The 19,366-nt window shown below is 38.9% G+C and overlaps 1 protein-coding gene across 1 annotated transcript in view; it reads left to right on the top strand.

Moving 5' to 3' along the window:
* Nucleotides 1-19,366, top strand: part of LOC144638795 (uncharacterized) — a 19,870-nt gene extending 504 nt beyond the window's left edge. The window contains exons 2-22 of the mRNA XM_078498053.1: nt 108-201; nt 1,146-1,208; nt 1,326-1,376; nt 1,759-1,871; nt 1,997-2,062; nt 2,623-2,690; nt 3,951-4,022; nt 4,511-4,625; nt 4,944-5,076; nt 5,678-5,761; nt 6,349-6,435; nt 7,327-7,414; nt 8,005-8,067; nt 8,671-8,792; nt 9,509-9,635; nt 10,165-11,499; nt 12,831-13,084; nt 14,205-14,485; nt 15,363-15,520; nt 16,679-16,869; nt 18,316-19,366. Of these exons, the coding sequence (XP_078354179.1) occupies nt 110-201; nt 1,146-1,208; nt 1,326-1,376; nt 1,759-1,871; nt 1,997-2,062; nt 2,623-2,690; nt 3,951-4,022; nt 4,511-4,625; nt 4,944-5,076; nt 5,678-5,761; nt 6,349-6,435; nt 7,327-7,414; nt 8,005-8,067; nt 8,671-8,792; nt 9,509-9,635; nt 10,165-11,499; nt 12,831-13,084; nt 14,205-14,485; nt 15,363-15,520; nt 16,679-16,869; nt 18,316-18,859 (4,107 nt within the window). The 5' untranslated portion in view covers nt 108-109 and the 3' untranslated portion in view covers nt 18,860-19,366. The remainder of the gene's footprint in view (nt 1-107; nt 202-1,145; nt 1,209-1,325; nt 1,377-1,758; nt 1,872-1,996; nt 2,063-2,622; nt 2,691-3,950; nt 4,023-4,510; nt 4,626-4,943; nt 5,077-5,677; nt 5,762-6,348; nt 6,436-7,326; nt 7,415-8,004; nt 8,068-8,670; nt 8,793-9,508; nt 9,636-10,164; nt 11,500-12,830; nt 13,085-14,204; nt 14,486-15,362; nt 15,521-16,678; nt 16,870-18,315) is intronic.

The following is a 19,366-nucleotide window of genomic DNA, read 5'->3' as shown; positions in this document are numbered from 1 at the left end:
GATTCTTTTAGTTTGTGCAATTAGAAATAGCACTTGTTAGTTTCATGTCAATCAGCAACATGTTACTTAGCAACATTCCACTAATTAATTACTGTTATTTTTTTCAGGGATGAAGTGTATGAACAGGCAAGCCGTGGGGCAACCGTCATCATTTTTCCCTTCCAAACATGAAGATGTTGCTGAAGAACAAGTATATTTGAGGTAAATGATTGAAAAGACAGCACAAGATGTTCTAAATTCTGTATGTGATGCAAGTAGTTATGAACATGCAGTGCACCCTTAAATCCTTCATTATTAGTTATTAGTAATTGAACTTAGTCAGAGTACAATTTGGGAGTAATCAGGCAAGTAATGTCAAAATCAGCCAAGCCTGTAATGCAAGGCTTATTCAAAATTACGAGGTGGAGGTCCAGTTACTAATATTAATTGTATCAATAACAAATTTTGAGGTTGGAAGCTGAGCAGGAAGCGCAGTCTGTATGCCATGGCCTTAGTCACATATTTTCCTGTCTGGCCCTTGCACTCAGTTGATAAGGTTAATATCACTGGCCCAAAAATGGATTATAATAAGTCTTGAGGCAGTTGTTTAAAGGGTAGATGACCCTTTTCACTGGATAAAGACTTGGCTAAACCGTAACACAAAGGGACGTAAGTTTTCAATTTGAACTCTGTTTGGCCAGGACCAAGAACGCAGGGACGCAAGTTTTAAACTTGCATGCACATGCGTTGACTTGAGATGACTTGCGTTCACTTTATCAAGATCAAAGTTGCACGCAAGTCGATGCAAGTTTTTCTCCGTTTCACCACCCAACGCAAGTCAATGCAAGTCTTAAGTACTGTTCACTCCAAGAACTGAATTGCAGCACGTGCAGTAGCACTGAAATAGCTTTTTTGTTAGCTTGTGTGCACTTGCGAGTAAACTTGCGAATCGGTTTGGCCACCCAACATATGTCTGTATGCAAGTTGAACTTCTGACTACTTGCGTCCAACTGCATTACCATTTGGCCAGGGCTGTCCAGCATATTTTGTTGCAGCAGAGATTGATCACTCTTTGACCAAACTTTAAAACCCAGTTATGTATTAAGAGAAGGCAGTCATGTTAAGAATATGAAACTCAACAATTTTTTCTTTGTTGCATTTTTCAGAATGCAAAGAAATGGTGTAACCCTTGAACCTTTGAACTTCCCTGCAACTCAATCAATACTATGGTAGGTAAAAATAAAATAAAAAAAATCCTTCACTGTCCAATATTGTCCACTTCTCATGAAAAATATCTCTAAGTGAATTTCTGTTTGAATAATTTGTTGTTTGTTTCTGTCATACAGGAATAGAACTGCTCAAGGAGAAACCGAAACACTCCATTTGACATCAAAACGGTCAGTACTGAAATTACTCCCCTCATAGTAAAAGTATGAAAAAATTCTCCTAATGGTTAGATTGTTGGAGTCTAAATCAAAGGTCTGACTACATGTATGCCTCCCCCACCCCCTCCCAACCAAATAATCAAGCAAGGAAAGGTCCATCTTCAACCCCACCACACTCCTGTTCAGAACCCTGGATCTGTCACTCAGTAAACTGAATACTACTGTACATGTACTACGTTATGCTGCATAAAGTAGAAATACTGTGGAATCCCCAGAGCGCAACAGAATGCAGTACAGATCAACCTGTCCCACTGACAAAAGGTGATCAACTTCTGTCATCACCTAAAAAGGTATTCTTAGCTTCATTTACTAACTAAATTCCTTCTTATTTTAGAAATGTGAGGTTGTATGTCAATGAGAAGACTCTGCGCCTGGCTCGCAGACATGTCAATCAAAGCAAGTCTTCCTTTGAATGTTTCTTTGTTGGCAGTATCTCTGTTGACTCACGTGAGTATAAACATTTCTGGGCTTGTTATAAAATGGTTCTTCTTTTATAGAAAAGTACAGAGTACATACAGTGTTTGGTTCGCTTGAATGGATTAAATTAACTTCTGTATTAACAAACTTTTCAGGAGAGGACAGCATTGATGTAACCGTTGACAGATTTGATCCTGGCAGGGAGGTGCTGGTCAATAATGGTACGGTAATCACTTATAAACATAATTCCACAAAGCTTGCATAATTTCACCTGCTATCACCTTTAAAGCCTTGGCGAAACAAGGATGAGGGCTGATGAGAGTTCAAATTTTTGCTCTTGTTTGGCCTGAAACTGTCATCCACTCTCATTGACTTTAAATGTGCTCAAATTTTTTCATGAAAGTCAATGAGAGTTCTATGGACTCTCGCTCTCATTCGGCCCAAGTTGATGATGGTCAATGAGAGTTGACAAAAACTCGCACACAAGACGACTTTCATCAACTCATCCTTGTTTGGCCTGGGCTTAAAAGAAATTTGCTCAAAGTTTTTATTAATTCTTTTAATGTTACCAGTAGTTCTGTGAAAATTTATAATCTTCTATTAATATAATCATCATAATATGTTACTGCCCTGTAACACAATTATATACAGTAGAACACAAATACAACAAGCTGCCGCGTATAGGGCCAGATAGTTGACAGCCTGTGAGCCAGCCATTTGAATATTCACCATTTCCTTTTTATGACAATTAATGCTTACTCAACATCTGTTGATTTTCCAGGCACGGCAAAAGTCAAAAGAAAAGTACCCACAACTGTAGTTCCTGGGGACCACATTGTACCTGTAACAGTAAGTTGTTAAAATGTATAATAATAATAATAATAATAATAATAATAATAATAATAATAATAATAATAATAATAATAATAATAATAATAATAATAACGGCTTCATTGGAAGAGCTTCCACAGAGTGGCTCTTTCGTCTTCCAAATAAACTAAATTTACAAAGAGTTATTAAAATGTATTGTAATTACTTTCACTTGCTGGCAGATTATGATGAGACCTGGGTTGTCAAACAAGCTAGCGACTGCTGGAGTTCCGCCAGCTATTTGATTGTATCACTGGTGACACAATTCGCTCATGACAAACAAGCTTGGCATCGTACAACCCTCCAAGTTTATTTTTTTTCTTTAACGGCCATTTGGCCACTGACTGCTCAAGTTTGGTTACCAGTAAAAAATTTAAGTCACTAACTTAAGCTCAGGCTTTAGATCCAACTTCTCAATAAATTTTGGTCGCCAGTCTTGTGACTTCAGTTCCAATTTACATGTAGTTGCCAGCTAAAAAATTTTAGTCACCATGGCGATTAAAATGGTCTTAACTTGGAGGGTTGCCATAGCCACCTACTTTCAATGTTCAGATGCCTACATTGTACTTCAAAACATTTTGAGACCCCCGTAAGAGCATCTTGCATAGCTACAGCTAAAGCTAATGATTCTCCCTCCCTTCTAAAAATGGCCGGTGTGCTACACTGTGCATGTACCGTATTTTCTCAATTAAACGCCCCCGGCGTTTATTTCAAACTTGGCCTGGTGGACCCGGCGTTTATTTGAAGCCGGCCTTTAATCGGGGCCCGGCGTTTATTAACAAAGTGAAAATTTCTGTTATTTTTCAAGTTGAATTATAATCATCCATCCTCACGATTTCTAGGGCCAGTTTGTCGAAGCGGAACAATTTTTCCCTTTTTCCCACCCGGACAAACTGTCCGTGGGTCTCTGAGGATGATTATTACCAAGGGTTACCGTGCTTTATACAACACGTTGCAATCACGATTTGTGACAAACAGAACCGAAACACTATATGAACAACATGGGAACAAGTAAATGTCGCGGATATAAAGTTTTAAGTCCATAAACGACAACGCCTGGACCTCGAATAAACGCCGGGACCTCGATTAAACACCCCCGGCGTTTATTTAAAAACTAGCAGTTTTGACCCGGCGTTTAAACGAGGCCAGCGTTTAAACGGGGTCCGGCGTTTAATCGAGAAAATACGGTATGTTACCGGTAATTACTGGCTGGGTCTAATATTCCAGTTGTTTTTGTAGTTGATCCGAGGTTTGAGTGGAGCTGAGAACTCTGTGACATACACAGAAGAGGAATTTCAAAAGGCATTTCAGGTATTTGCACAAACAAGAAAAGTCAAAATGACATGTACTTTTGTCAGTTTCCTATTAAACTTTGTAATGATACCACAAAAAGTGTGTAAGGACGGAAACATCTTAACTTTGAATCATGATTGCATAATGATTAGTGATGGTTGGGCTTTTTGCGACTGTAAATTAGGCTCATATAAAAGTACATAAAACCACCAAGCAAGATTATAAATAAAGTAGATTCATTTAACACCTTACTAAATGCTAGCTTGTAGGAAGTGCATCAGCTTAATTTGGTTAGTTAGTCTCCCTTGCAGCCGTTTTTAGTGTCGTCACGCAACCCTTCTGATAGGAGAAGCGTTGCATGACGTCATTAAAAACGACTGTGAGGGGGGAGACTAATGGTAAGTGTGCTTGACTCAGAGTTGAATGCTTTGGGTTCTAGCCCTGGCCAGGGTCATTGTGAGGTGTCCTGTTGTTCACTTACTTTTTTTTTTGAAACTGTGTTTTAGGTTTTGTTTGGTCGGATCAGCAGTCAGGAAACTATGAACTTGTCGCACATTGTGAGCCTGAAGGTCTGCTGTCATTCACATGGAGATGACGATGAGATCATAATCAACGTCAACTGTAAGTACAAGACCAAAAAATTAATGTGTACTTGCAAACAGATAAATGTATCACTATATGTAATGCCAAATATATTTACTTAGTGAAGTTAGGCATTGCTTATGTGGATGTGTTTTCAATCAACACGGTTTCATGACCTTGATAACAGTGTCGACCTGCACCATGTAAACAAAATTGGTGTAACTGGATGGAAAGTGACACAGTAAATGAAACCGTGTCCATGTAAACAGTGCCTTTAGTTAGTACAACATTGATTCCAGCACTATCAGAAATACTCCAAACATATAGACTTTACTTTCCTTGTTTATGTTTACGTAGGTGGAACCATCACCATGGGAACACAATTTCAGGCCACACCTGTAGCAGCTGTGCCCATCATCCCAACAGCGCTTGCCAGGAACTTGTCAGGCCCCCTGAGACTCAGTGAAGTTCAAGGTGCACCAAAGTGTGGGTAAGTTTGCATCCTCACCCCCAACCCTCTCCTCCTATACATCCTGTCCCTCCCCTCCCCCACAATCCTTTCCCTCCCTCCCTCCCTCCTCCCACTCCTCCTTCTCCTCCCCCTCCACCTCCGCCCTACCTTCCCTTCTGTTTCTGCTCTTCTACACCTCTCCTCACCCTCCCATCTCTTCCCCCTCCTCCTCTCCTCCCGCCCTCTCCTGAGGCCTTGCCAGGGTAAAGTTCCTTCAAGCGACATAGCTCTAAAAGTAGCGACAGCACATAAAATAATATCGCGACAAACGACAACCCTTCTGGAAAAACTTAAATTCCGACAAAGACAAGTAATTTCCCTTCAATTTTATTACCGACAGTGACGCGAAGTTTGATAAAACAGCGACACTGCGCATCTTTAAATTTAGACAAGCGACACAGGAACCCCCCCCCCTGGCAGGGCCTACCTCCTCCCCCTTCACCTCAGCTTTCACTTCTTCCACCCTCTCTCTCTCTTGAAGCCTTCAACTTCTGGTGAATGCTTTTCTGCACCTGTATAAATTACGAACAGTATCAAAACCTACTTGACTGTGCCGTTAATCCTTGTTACTTGTTTTTAGGTATTTAACCATGGACCACACAAGGAAGTTGCTGTTGTTGTTGGAATCTGATCCAAAGGCATTCTCATTGCCTCTCCTGGGAATGTATGGACATTTTTGTTGCGTACTATTTACAAGATTAAGTCTCAGTCAGTCTGTAATAATATTGCAAAATATGCCTTAATTCTGAGAATTTGTTGGCACAACACTGTTACAATAATTAAAACGTTGCTTGCAGCTCATGCACTCTTACAGTCATGCCAAACAAAGCGTATCACTCTAGAGTTTATTAATGAATTAACAACTGCATCGCTAAATGGAGGTTGGGTTTAATTATTTGGAATTTAATCCATTAGTCAATTTCAAGAATGCATAAACGCAGATCAATGTTCGTATCAAAATTTTGTTTCTGATCACTGCTGTCCGATTTGAAGTAAAAAGAAGGTGAGTATTTGTATTTGTCTTACCATCTTTTGCATCTAATATGCGAATAAGTGTATTCATTTGTCTATGATCAGAAACTGAATTTTTATTTTAACATTGATAAGCCCTGTTTCCTTAAAATTGACTAACAGATTCAAATTTCAAATAATTAAATTTTAATTAATGCACTCTTGGGGGCTACACTTCACTTGGAACGACTGTAAATTTTTCCAACAAACATTTACTTTTTTGGTTTCTTTTTTGTTTAGCTGGGTTAGCGGCATTTACAACATCCACCATCCATTTATATGGGCCTGCTGTCTGAGGTTTCTCCACTCAACTGCTATTCAGCAGCGGTAAGTCTGTGTGGATGTTAGTCAATTTAAGAGGGCAGAGGTTTGGTTATGATCTATAGAAAATGAGCAGTGTGTTGGAGTGAAACATGGAGGGATTACATCATTAAATAACTTATAACACTCAAGGTTCGTTTGGATCCTCAAAACCTGGAAAGTCCTGGAATTTTATTGTGGCACTTTCCAGGACTGTAAAGTCCTGGAAAAAGACTATCAGTCCTGGAAAGTTCTGGAAATATGTTACACTCAAACTTGTAACAACTGAATTCTCAGAACTAGCATTATTAGACATACAGAAAATGTAAGGAGAAATAATATTGAGATCTTGGAAGTGATAGGGTTAATTGGAAATTTGGAGTCCTGGAAAAATCAATCTGAGTCCTTGAAAAGTCCTGGAAAATTGTTTGTGAAAAAGGGTAGGAATCCTGACACTGGACAACCTTTTGCAAAGGCAGAAACATTTGCATTGGAGCCAAAATGTTTCTGAAAAAATCAGAAACTTTTTTTAATCAAAAACAAAATTTGTTTCCACATTCAGTTCTTGCACAGTTGCACATGCAGGCAAACAGGGTAACATCTTGGCAAAGTGTGCCTAAAAACAAATTGTTTCTTCATTCGCAGGAGGCCTTAGTCTCTTAAGCCAGCGACACACTAGGTGATTTTATTCGCCGATTGTGGCGGCAAAAATCGCCAAGTGTGCCTGGTATAGCAATTGATTTCAGTGATCGCCGCGACTGTAGTATCAAATATGCCATGATCGGCAAATAAAATCGTCAAGTGTGTCGCCTGCTTTAGCTTGGTTGCATAAAAGGCAGAAGGGCAGCTTATTACAGAGGTAGCTCTGTAAGAAAGGGGGACTTAAATACATATTATTTTTTATCCCTTGTTCCTTAGGGTGCGTGCTCCTCCAAATTCCTTTCTGCTTCTCTTGTACTCACCTGTGAAAAATACACCAGAGTTCTGGGAATGCCGACAAGACCAGGTAAGTAACTTCTACTTATCTAATGCAAAATCAAGGTGACAACCTCAAGTAAATAACACATGTACCCTTCAGTCAACACTCAGATACATGTACTGTATCTTGCTTTGCAGTCACTTCATCCCCATTAGACACCCCAGAAATTCATTAAAAAATTTCTCATTGATCACATACATGTAGTTCAACAGACATCTATAAACAAAAGTGTTGGATTGGTTGCTACTCAATTACATTATTTTCTTGCAAGAATAATCCCAAAGTAGTAAAATATATCATGGATCCTCAAGGATCTTCAAAGATCTTTGCAAGGATTTTTATTATTATCCCCAATGATCTTCAAGGTTCAAGACCTGCCAGATCCTCAGGGATCTTGCAAATCCCACAAAAAGATGTCTGCACATTCTAGTAAAATCCTTATCAAATACTTTCAAAGATTGGATAAAACTAGCTTGAGATGGCAGAAAAACCACAAAGTACATCCTTGTAGAGCTATCATCAGTTTTTGGGTTGTTTTGAACAGAAAACGTTTTTTTTTTTTAATACTGTACTAATGGTGCCATTTAAGCATGTTTTTTTTTTCTTATGACAAACAGGAAAACTCTGAAGGGAAGATGTTTGAGTTTTACAGCTGTTATGAAAACCTGCACTTGGAAACAGTGAGTAACAACTACAGTACCTTATTGTTACTTATTTTCGCAGGAACTGAATTTCGCGAAAATGGAACCGGCATATTAATTTTTGCTTGACTTAATTTTCGCGATTTGGCCAAAAATTCATAATTAACATAAAAAATACAATAGAAAATGTTTAAAATAAATTTTCGCGGGTCTTAAATTTTGCGATTTTTTAAAAAGGCCCTGGTTTGGCGAAAGTTGGATAAAACTTTCCACTGGATAAATTGCTATCCAGCGAATAAGTTTTAGCAAAACATATTAGTTAGGCTATCCACTGGATAGCGATTTATCCGGTGGATAGCATTATCCAGCCTGCGAACAACCAAGGCCAGAAGGCAGAAGAAGAGTCACTCATCAGAGACAGTTGAGAGGAAAAGAAATTGAGAAAAACTATGGGTTTGAGACCCAATTCTCTACTACAGTGTTAGGAGATATACATGTATACTAAAGAAAAAATCGCAAATTAAAGCGATCATAATTAATTTTTGGAAGATATTTAATGATATTATAAAGCCTCACCCAAACTGACTAGGTGAACCAGGTGGTAATTCCATAACGTTTTTTGGTTTGCACCCTTTCTTTTAGCCACTTGGTCCCAGTTCTTCTGAGCCACTGTGCTTTGAGTTGTTGCCAGCTCCTGAAGGAATGGGTAGGAGTCTCTTTGAAAAGGCTGCAGAGGTCTGGGAAAAGGAACACAAAGTACCAAGGTGAATGATGGAGCAGTTGTGTTTCAACATTAATACTAAAAACGCAAAATTCTGAGGAGAGATGCAGTGGCCCAATGGCTAACATCTTGAACTCTGCAGGGCTTGAAAAGAACTCAAATCCCAGCTTGCTGTAAATTTTGCTTGCCTGGGGTAGTTGCACGCCTGTTTCAGTTTACATATTTTACAATTGTGTGGCTGATGGCTTGCCTGGGCCCTTGTCCATTGTGCAAGCAAGAATGAATAGTTTCTTGCCGGCAGGAAATTAACTTGTCCCAGACAAGCAGACCACTTTTTTTAAGCACTGCTGTGGATCAAGCGGCCTGGGTAGCCAGGGCCATACAGGGTCATTACATTGTGTTTTTTGGCAAGATACTTCGCTCTAACAGAGCCACAGTTTGTCTCTCTATGCAGCAGTATAAATGTACACCAGCAATTGATGTGTCAGGGAAATCTGGTAAAATGCTTGGGGGGGGGGGGGGTACACTGCTTTAAACTAGCATGCCCTTTCAGAGAGCAACAATACTGTTTGGTGCTTTGCACGACAGGTGACTGGGATAAGCTCTGGTAATGAGGACCAGTGGCCCGAGTGCAATTTTAGCCTTTTTTTTAAGCAGTTGAGGCACTATAATCCCTGTAAGTACCTAAAGAACTGTATGGCTTTAGCAGTGCATTTCAATAAAGTGGTATTGTATTACTATCATCATTAATTTTCCCAGATTAAATCAAGATGGAGTCAATACAAATGAAGACCAACTGATGACATCATCTACACAAGGACCTGGGGAAGAAGAACCAAGTCCAGTACCCAGGCCCTCTCCATCTCCTCATCCTCAAAACTTACAGGTAACCAACAGGCATCTCTCGGTACATTCAAGTATCACAAAAGCTACTGACATAGTAGGTTGTTGGGCCATGTTTTCATGATTGCATTTAAATTTAGATTGGGTTTTTGTAGAGGGTGGAAACTGAAAAACCTAGAGATAAACCATCAGAGCACTGAGGAGAACTAGAAACAATCTCAACCCACAAATTGTGCTGAAATTTGACTACACAATTTGATATAAAGTGATTTGACTAAAAAGTAACATTGCTTTTGCAAAAGCATGACCAATTTGTAGTTACTAGAAATAGCTGAAAAACAGATATTGTGCAAAGGTACACTCACTGAACCACATTTAAACACTACTATTGTTCACTGCAATTAATATGTATTTGAGAAATAAATCATTTCCTGGAAATCTCTTTCAAGATTCTTGAAAAATTATTTGTGTCTCATTATTAGTTCTCAATTCTGAAAACATTGAGTATTAAGGATTGAGTTTCAAGTCGAAACTTTCAACTTACATTTGAATATTATTTTCTTCTTTATCAGTTTGTGTTACCAGAAGTAAAAGAGACCTCACTGTCACTTAGCTTTGAAGAACAAGTTTCAGCAGAACATTCAGAACATGGGTATGCAAATCAGCAAATTCTTCCGCATCCAAAAAGACACATGCAGCAAACTAAACCTCAAAACCAGCCAGGGAAACAGCTTCAACGTGACCAGGAAAATGTTAATGCAAACAAACGACAAGAAAGCTCCACAGGATTAGTTAAAGTGAAGGAACCATTAAAGCAAGTTAGGAATAAAAGTGCTCCACAAAATTCACCATCAAGGGATCCTTTAAAACAAATTTTAGCGCCAAATCAAACTCTTGCGAGAGAGGATAATCAGAAACAAAATCATGTGCATCAGAAACCTCACCAGGAACAAAGAACTGCTGTTCAAATTCCCAATCGGAGAGGAAATAGCCCTGGTCATAATAGCCAAGAACGGCTGCAAAGAGTGTTTGAAAATCACGACGCTGCCCGGTCTAAAGGAAATGTGAAACAGACATCTATAAACAGACCTAATGTCATTCATGGAATTGACCAAGGAAGGGATGACCAAAATGTTCAGAAAACATCAGATCCAAGACCAAGACCAAAACCTCAAGGATCTGAATGCGCAGACAAAAGAACAATTCATAATTTGCCACGACAGCAGGTGACTTCCTCAAAGCACCATATTGAAGAAAATAGAGAAAGACAGGGTGATAAGCAACATTTTGTTAAACTAATGGATGATAATAGCTTTCTTCTGCATGAAAACCAAGTAGAAAAGCATTCACTTGAAACTGTTTACGAGGGGGAAACTCCAGATGGAACTCTGAACAGAAGCATGAGTGAAACAGAATTAGGACTTCAAATCACTGAAACAACACCAGCCGCCAACGGCCCTTTGGTTTCACATCAGCCTCAGAGGGGCCTTAGTAACACAGACAGAGAATTTTTTGGCAGTGCAAATGCTGGTTTGAACTCAGATCAAGATCGACAAACAAAACAAGGGTATATCCAAGAACAAAGAAGCTCTGGAATCCGAGGAGACATCTCTGCTTTTCCTGCAGACAGTGAAGGACATACAACAAAAGAGAGGCTGGATGACACAGCAGGCTTTACATCAAACAGCAATACACAAGAACAGATCCCCAGAGAAGGAAGGCAACAACTAAAATCCAGGGAAGAAAATACTCATGTTCAAATGCACCAAGAGGGAACACGTCAAAAGGATAAGCAGGTTGGAGATAGTTTTCCTGTGCAGCAAACGTCAGCAGAAGCGACGACTCTTCCAGACCCTTATCAGCTTCTTATGAGACAAGAGGCTCAGTTACGTGAACTTCAAGAACAGGTACCATCAGGATGGTTGTTTCTAATACCAATCATTATAATCCGTTGAATATTTTTCATGCGTGTGATTGGTCCAAACACATCACGTGATGTATCCAAAACTGGGGAATATCAGATGATATCTCCCAAGTTATATTCCCCAGTTTTCAAACTTTTCGAGTTACGAGTGTGTAAAGTTTTTATCGCAAGTAAATTATAAAATTGAATAGAACTGAACATTTTGAACAAACTAGCATTTTTGAATGGCAACTGAATAACAGTACTTTGACATTTGAAACCTTTGCAAAAAGGTCTCTCAAAATGAGCAGTCTTTGCGTAAAAATATCTGAAGGAGAGAAACACAATAGCCTCCATTTGGCTTCATTAACATGAACTAATATTTGTCTTTGGACATTGTATGTTCCTTGAAGGTCACAGTTTTTCTCAAGCTTTGTTCTGGGAAAACTGTCTACTTCTCGAAACCGATTATGTCCACAAAAAATACCATATTTATTCGATTAAGCGCCCAACCTCGAATAAGCGCCCACCTCGAATAAGCGCCCACCCTGTAGGCAGGAAAAGTTAATAAGCGCCCAGCCTCGAATAAGCGCCCACCCCCACCCGCCTAAAATGAGGACACAAGAGGAATTTTGATTATTGTTAAAGTTGAGATTAAAATTGACTAAGTACTACTAAGAGACTATCCCGAAGACCGAATTTTTTTTGGTTTTTTACTAAAACTTTCAATGAACATTTAAATTCAGCTTTGGTACACCTTCACGTTTAGTTATTATACATTGTTTTCTTGTAAATAAACGTACTACTTGCTAAAAAATGGTGAAAATTTAATAAGCGCCCAGCCGTGAATAAGCGCCCACCTCGAATAGCGCCCACCCTCAAGTCCAAAAATTTAATAGCGCCCAGGGCACTTAATCGAATAAATACGATATCAGTGCTTATTATTCAACAAATACGCACGCTGCCCATATATGGTCAAAATATTGTTATCTGTCATCCGTACATAACAGATATCCTGCGATATACCGGTATGTAGGTTGCGGCGATTCGTCCCAAGTCTTAAAGAGCGCTGCATAATTACAGTTTTTCTATCTGCAAATCGTGTTTCTTTGACAATTTGTTAAATAATAAAACAATTATCCTGCTCAATCTTGCAGAATGTCGTCTGATTTTAGCCAACTTGGCCTACAGCCTCGTCGGCTAAGTAACAGGCGATATTCCATGCGATTTCGCAGGATAATTGTTAAATTTTTTTGCACCACATGGAGGCTTTTTTATATTAATCCCACAAAACAGTAAGAAACTCATTCAGGTATTCTTCTCTTCAATTTTCAGATCAAGCTGTTACTCCAACAACAGAATGCATCACCCCTCCCCACACCAAACACTTTATTGACACCTCCTAGAACCCCTCACTCTGAAAGTTCCCATGGTAACAGCAGATCATCTGACCACTCACATGTTTCCATGGTAACAGCATGCACCAACACAGGCGCTAGTCTGTTACTTGGGTCACCTGTGAAGCCTAGGGGCAAGAGGTCAGCTGCCACGTCACCAATAAAAGAAAAGGAGATCAATCACAGCAAAGGGTTTGTTAAAGTCTTCTCCAGCAGCTTTAGTAACTTGCTAATAATATTATTGACTGACTGACCAGGGCTTGAGACTAACTTTTTTGCTAACTAGCCAAGTGGCTAGTGACAGCTTTGATTTCACTAGCCAAAACTTATTTTCTACTAGCCACAATTTTTAAGCATAGTTCTTTTTTTTTGGGGGGGGGGAGGGTGAAAACAATGTGCAACAATGTTTAAACCCTGAACCGTAAAATGTTCCTTAAATCTTCATGTTTTTTTTTCTTACAAAATTGGGCTTTGTTCTTCACTATAAAAATTGTACATGTACATGCGTTTTTGTCAACTAGATTGTTTAAAGCTTCACATTCTATAATGTCAACAGTTTACTTGTTACTTATATTCTCTGAGAGACGATTTTAATAAATGCGGTTTCTTGCCACTAATGCCTGATTTTTTCACTAGCCAAAACGGCTAGTAAATGGCCAAAATCTACTAGCCAAAACTGCATTTTTACTAGCCTTTGGCTAGTTGGCTACTGTTAGTCTCGAGCCCTGCTTACCTACCTACCTGACCGACTCACTCACTCACTCACTGACTGACTGCCTGGCTTGCTGGCTGGCTGACTGACTGACCAACTGACCGACTGACTTTCCAATCATCTGTTTGACCTACTAACCAACTGACTAGCTAACTGTTGCTCAAAGTAGGATTGAGTTTATCCTGTTGTCTGTTCAATTTTAAAAGTTGAAAGTAATAATTTCTGCTCCTTTTATTATTTTGTCCTTCAGTTCTAACGGCAGTTTACCTTAAACAACAAGTCTAAACACTTCTCAACAAGAGGAATAACAGATTTTATTTTAATCCTGAATAAGCATTTTAAATCATCTTTCAAACAACTGACCATTAAGCCTGATTTTCATTAGGAATGCAAGCAAAAGCACAAGAGTCCATACAAACACTGAGAAAGGCAAACGGAAGCACAGAAGTAAAAAAAAAAAATGATACCCAGTACTTGTGCTTGCGTTTCTCAGAGGGCTTGTATTGAATCTTTTCCTTGCACTTATTAATGCTTGCCTTTCTAGTGAAAGCCAAACTTTAGGTTCCTTTTTTTCTTACTAAACCTACATTTGCCTTATAGGTCTTTATCCACCTCAAGTGTATTGGCCAGTGAGATGTCATCCTTAGAAACAAGCCATAAGAACTCTAAACAGTCGCAAAGGTCTAAAATAACTGTCAATCCTGATGAATTTACCAATCAGGTGTTAGAGATTGACGACCCCAGCCAAACACTGGCTTCCTCTCTTCATGCTGTCGACATTCCAAGCTTTGTTGATAGTCCCTCTGGTGTGACTAGTCCCAGTTCTAATGATAAGCCTGAAAGAGGAGGCATGGAAACAAGTTTTACCAGTCCTGTGCTAGGTATGGTAAGAGTGATAATCTTTAGAGATGTCAAATTGTAAATTTGAGACTTTGTGCAATGGCAAACTTGACATCTTTTCTGCAAGCCCGCGATTTAATTAGCCTTGCAAAAGAAATCAAGACTCAAAGAAGGCGTCCCAGAAAGAGATGACAACACCCCTGAAATTTGGCTAAAATTCTGCGAGACTTGTATTTTTTCGAAGGACCATCCACTACCCCAAATATTTACCTTGCGCTTGTTCCTGATAAACTAATGAGAATAATAATGTCATTTTAAACATGGATGCATTACAGAAAATGCTGGGAGTAATGCAATATGAACAACCAAACGAACCAGGGAGAGTAGAATACTCCAATTCTCTCAATGATAGGCAGGCCGGTTCACACTCGTGAGATAAGCTCATTCAAAGTATAAGCACAAGCATAACCACAGGGCTGTTCACACTTGCAATAAGTACTAGAACATAGACAACAGAAAGTCTGATGAACATTGCACTATAGGAGTCAAGTCACCTGCAAATCTTGTGCTTGTGCTGATTTCATGCAATTCCCCACTTGTAAAGTAAGCATAACCCATCAGAAATTCTGATAAACATTACACTACAGGAGTCAAGCCAACTGCCGAATCTTGTTCTTCATGCTATTTCCCACTTGTAAAGTAAGCATAACCTGAGTGAAAGCTCAAGAAACAAGGGAAAAGTTTCATTTTCTTGAGTTTATGCTTGTGCTTATTTTGCCTCAGTGTACTCTAAGGATTTCTTGTGCTTTATCTGACAAGTGTGAACCAGGCCAAAGTTGAGACCTGTCCAAACTGAATGTTGCCTTACATAAAGACAAAACTTTATCAACTGTAAAATAAAAATTTTTCATTACTCAGGAGAAAGTGCAAGTATTCTTATGGAACAGAGACAGAATGAATGTGAATCACAATCCACAGACAAGGAAGATGTAGGAGAGGATGAAAGCAATGGAAAAATGTCTAACCATGTCAGCATGTTACAAAGAAATGAACGTCAGTTCTACGACAATCTGCTGGTAACTAGACATCATATGCTGTATATAACTCTGTGAATAACTAAGAAACCTTGTGTAACCATTTAGTGACATCCAGTGAAAATGATGCAAAATATGAATATGTCCTTTTACAAGAGCAAACATTAAAATTCAATTAGTGCAAAAGTGTTGACTGGAGAATGATGTTATGCTAAATACTGGTTGTTGCTAGCTTTCAAACATCTTAACACAGTGGAACCTCGATATAACGAAGGGCCAAGGGACTGGCAAAATATGTTCGCTATAACAAGGTTTCGTTATATGGAGGTTCTTTTTCATGTTTTGCTATTACTGTGGCGAAGAATATTGTTTGTTATATTGAAGAACTTCGCTATATAGTGGTTCGTTAAATCAAGGATCCACTGTACCTGAATAAAGTAATTCTACCATGTTTAAGCATGTTACCACTAGTTTTGCAGTGAAACCAAAAGTAGCATTGCAAAACCTCTTTTCCTCAAACGACAGTGCTAAGAGTACATTTAAACTCACTTTTTGTGCATGTAAAACCCACTTGCCTTGAGACATCTTGCACTTTCTGTAAAGTAATCTCAGTTTTAACCTCCTGCTCAGATGTTCTTTTAGCTCACCATGCAATCTCTCCTTGGGGAGGAAAGATTGTGTGATGAGCCAAAGGAACGTCTGCGTAAGAGGGCTATCTTAAATTGCAAAGAAAAATAGATTTCTCTAGGGTAGAGCGGTTTTCACTTGAGTGTCCTAAGTAAATTGCGTTTGCTTTGGTTTTGCATTACTACGCTTAGTGATTGGCTTAAAAAACTCGCGCCACTTTCTTAGCCAATCAGGAGTAAAACCAAAACTAATTGTGACTTGCTCGCGCACGTTTTCCCGCGCTTCGTGCCAGCTACATGTATTTGCTTTGAGTTTTGATTGGTTCACTGAATTGTCTGTGTCCTTTGTGACTGGCCACACTCAATTGAAAACTGCTCTAACCAGCTGAGCAACGTCATAGCCATTGTGTGTTAGACCTTTCTCAATGGCCTCGCTTGCACACAGGACAAGTGATGGATAAAATTAATACAGCGAGTCCAGGCTACTGAATCTATACAGTGCTATGCACAAAGGCAATGTAAAAAGTACCCAACTCATAATTTTGACTAATTCTTACCCTACACTTGCTTTTAGGATCAAGTCAAGACTATTCTTGACCATCAAATTCAAGAACACAGTGCCTTTGAAGACCCTCCACAGAAATCTGATCCAACAGAACCTGCCACACCCCATTATGCAACACGAGAGGAGGTTGTTATGGCTACAATGAAAGAGCTGGAAAAGTTGAAAGCCAATGCTATGGAAACTGAAGAGGAAACTGTAAAGTGAGTGCTACCTTAACATGCATTCCTTTGAGATGATCCAGAACTGGATCAATGATCCAAGCTTACTGTAAATGATTGATTAAGCGCTGCGATACTTATTTAATTTTCCCTGTTAAAGGAAGGTGCTTATTCGAGAGCTGTCCTTACTTCAACTACCGGTAAAATACTAATATAAAGAGAATTAAGTGAGGCACATACTAGGTATGCACAATTTAAAATAAAATTATTTCGAATGAATTGCAAGATAATCACGAACACAGTTTCTCAGTCTCTTTGTGAAAATATTATCGCTGTTCAAATACAAGAAGGTAACATGAACACAGTTTCAGTTTTGTTAATTCCCAGTTTTTTTCAGTTTGTAAATACCCAAATTAGCGTCACGACACTTATTCGAGAAGTGGTGCTTAATCGATCATTTACCTTATTACATGAAATTTTTGCGACACGTTAATTTCGCGATTTTGAGGTGCGCATATTTCGCAACACTAAAATTTCGCGATTTTGCTAAAATTATGTTTTTTGAATCACTTTAATTTCGCGTTCTTGAGTAAGACAATTTACATTTCCTTGGCAATATTATTTAACATGCCCTTAAATTAAACAAAACGTGTTCATTAAAGGGAAAGTAACGTCAAAATTAACAAAAGAGCAAGGGAGGGACTGAATCTCGCCAATAGCAACAAAAGAGCAGTTCTCACAATGTCTACAAGTAGGTCATGCTTGTTCGTGCATGAGTTCAGACTGTTCTTGGGTCAATTGACGACAACATATATTTACAGTTGTACATTGAAAATCCCTTCCTTCAGTGGTACTTAACTTATTCTTTCTTGATTATTGACATAATGTGAGTCACTTAATTTTCGCGTCATGTTATGTTCGCGACACTTATTGATTCGCGTCACTTTAATTTCGCAATTTTTTTGGAAACGCGAAAATCGTGAAATTAACATGTCGCGAAAATTTCATGTAATAAGGTACAGTATTTGGATCATGGAGCATCAAAGGTACTGATGAATCCTTGTCCCGGGCGGAATCATTGGTTCTTTTGCCACACCATGAGCCCGAAAATCTTGGATCATTGATCCTGATCCAGATCATCCCAAAGGAACATACCCTTAGTGTCTTTAACAGCCATCATTTGCATCATCACACAAAAATACTGTCTTCAACAATGCACTTATGGAGAGGAACACTGCACGACAAACCCTAACATTAGACACTTGCCTCTGAACACGTTCCCTCTAAGTAGAGAAGGAGGAAGTAGTCTTCATACCTGTTAGCACCCATTCACACAGGTGATTTTTGGAACAATTTTTTGTCACCATTTCCTTTCCATTTTTGTTTTGCACCAGGGGTACCCCTCCCCCCAATTTCAAAAAAATGAATCAAAAATCACTTGTGCAAATCAAGCCATATTTTATCTCTTTTTACTTCTGTTTTATCCAGGACTCCTGTCAGTGCTCTCTTTAAGCAATGGCCGCTTCATAGATCTGCATCCTTAAGCTTCATACCAGATCATCCTCGCATCAATTACCTCTCACTCTCTGTTGACGACAGTATGGATGAGGTCTTCAGTGAGGCAGATTTCAAATACCTTACAGACAATCAGCGACAGGAGCTTCAACAAATCAATGGTCATCGCAAAAACCATGGCCGCGACAGAGCTGTTACTTTCAATGATTCTGTGTGTCAATCTGCTGTGGACTATACTTGGAACAACTTATCAATGGCTACTAAAGATTACTTGGGAAAATATTGCTTAGCCCCAAAACAATCTGGCAAATCCGAGGACAAAAATTATGAACAGCTTGGTGTAACCACGGCTAGGAAAGCAACAGACTTTTCCAATGGAAGAAGAGAACTCCACACCTCTGTTGAATATCAAGGGGGCAAAGCCCCACCCCCTACTCCTGAGCCCGCCAATAAAGGTGAAAGTACTTCACAGATTTTAGACATTACAAGACTGAAGAAGTTGCCAAAGTTGATTTGACTGGCAGCATTGTGAAAGAATTTGTAAAAAATTATTATGTCAACAAAATTGATGTAATTTTCTTTCTGAGCCCACCAAATAAAGATGAACTACTTTACAGATTATTATTTCGAGACTGAAGAAGCTGCCAAAGTTGATTTGAAAGGCAGTTTGGTAAAGGAAATTGTTGCCATTCTTGAGACACTGAATGTACAACAAATAATCCCAAACAACCTTAAAAACATAACTATCCACACCTGTCAGGACTAACAAAACAGCCTGCATAATCAAAACTGCAAATGTTAATAAATTGTTGGATGAAAACTAAATGAATTGTCAAAACAAAAATCTAATGTGCAACATGCATCATTTTCTTCATTAATGTATTCAGCTATTAAAATGTTACAAATAACAGACAAAAATATGTTAGGGTTACTGCACTTATGAGTAATTTGCAAGGGGTAATTAGTTTTCGTGATCAGGGATGCAGGCAGTAGCTAACAAAAAAATAATCAGCTCCGCCAGCTC

The sequence above is a fragment of the Oculina patagonica genome, chromosome 14 (genome assembly GCF_052425735.1).
Source record: "Oculina patagonica isolate OP01 chromosome 14, crgOcupat, whole genome shotgun sequence".
Taxonomy (NCBI): domain Eukaryota; kingdom Metazoa; phylum Cnidaria; class Anthozoa; order Scleractinia; family Oculinidae; genus Oculina; species Oculina patagonica.
The sequence above is the reverse complement of the archived record's forward strand: the minus strand, read 5'-3'. Positions and strand labels throughout refer to the sequence as shown.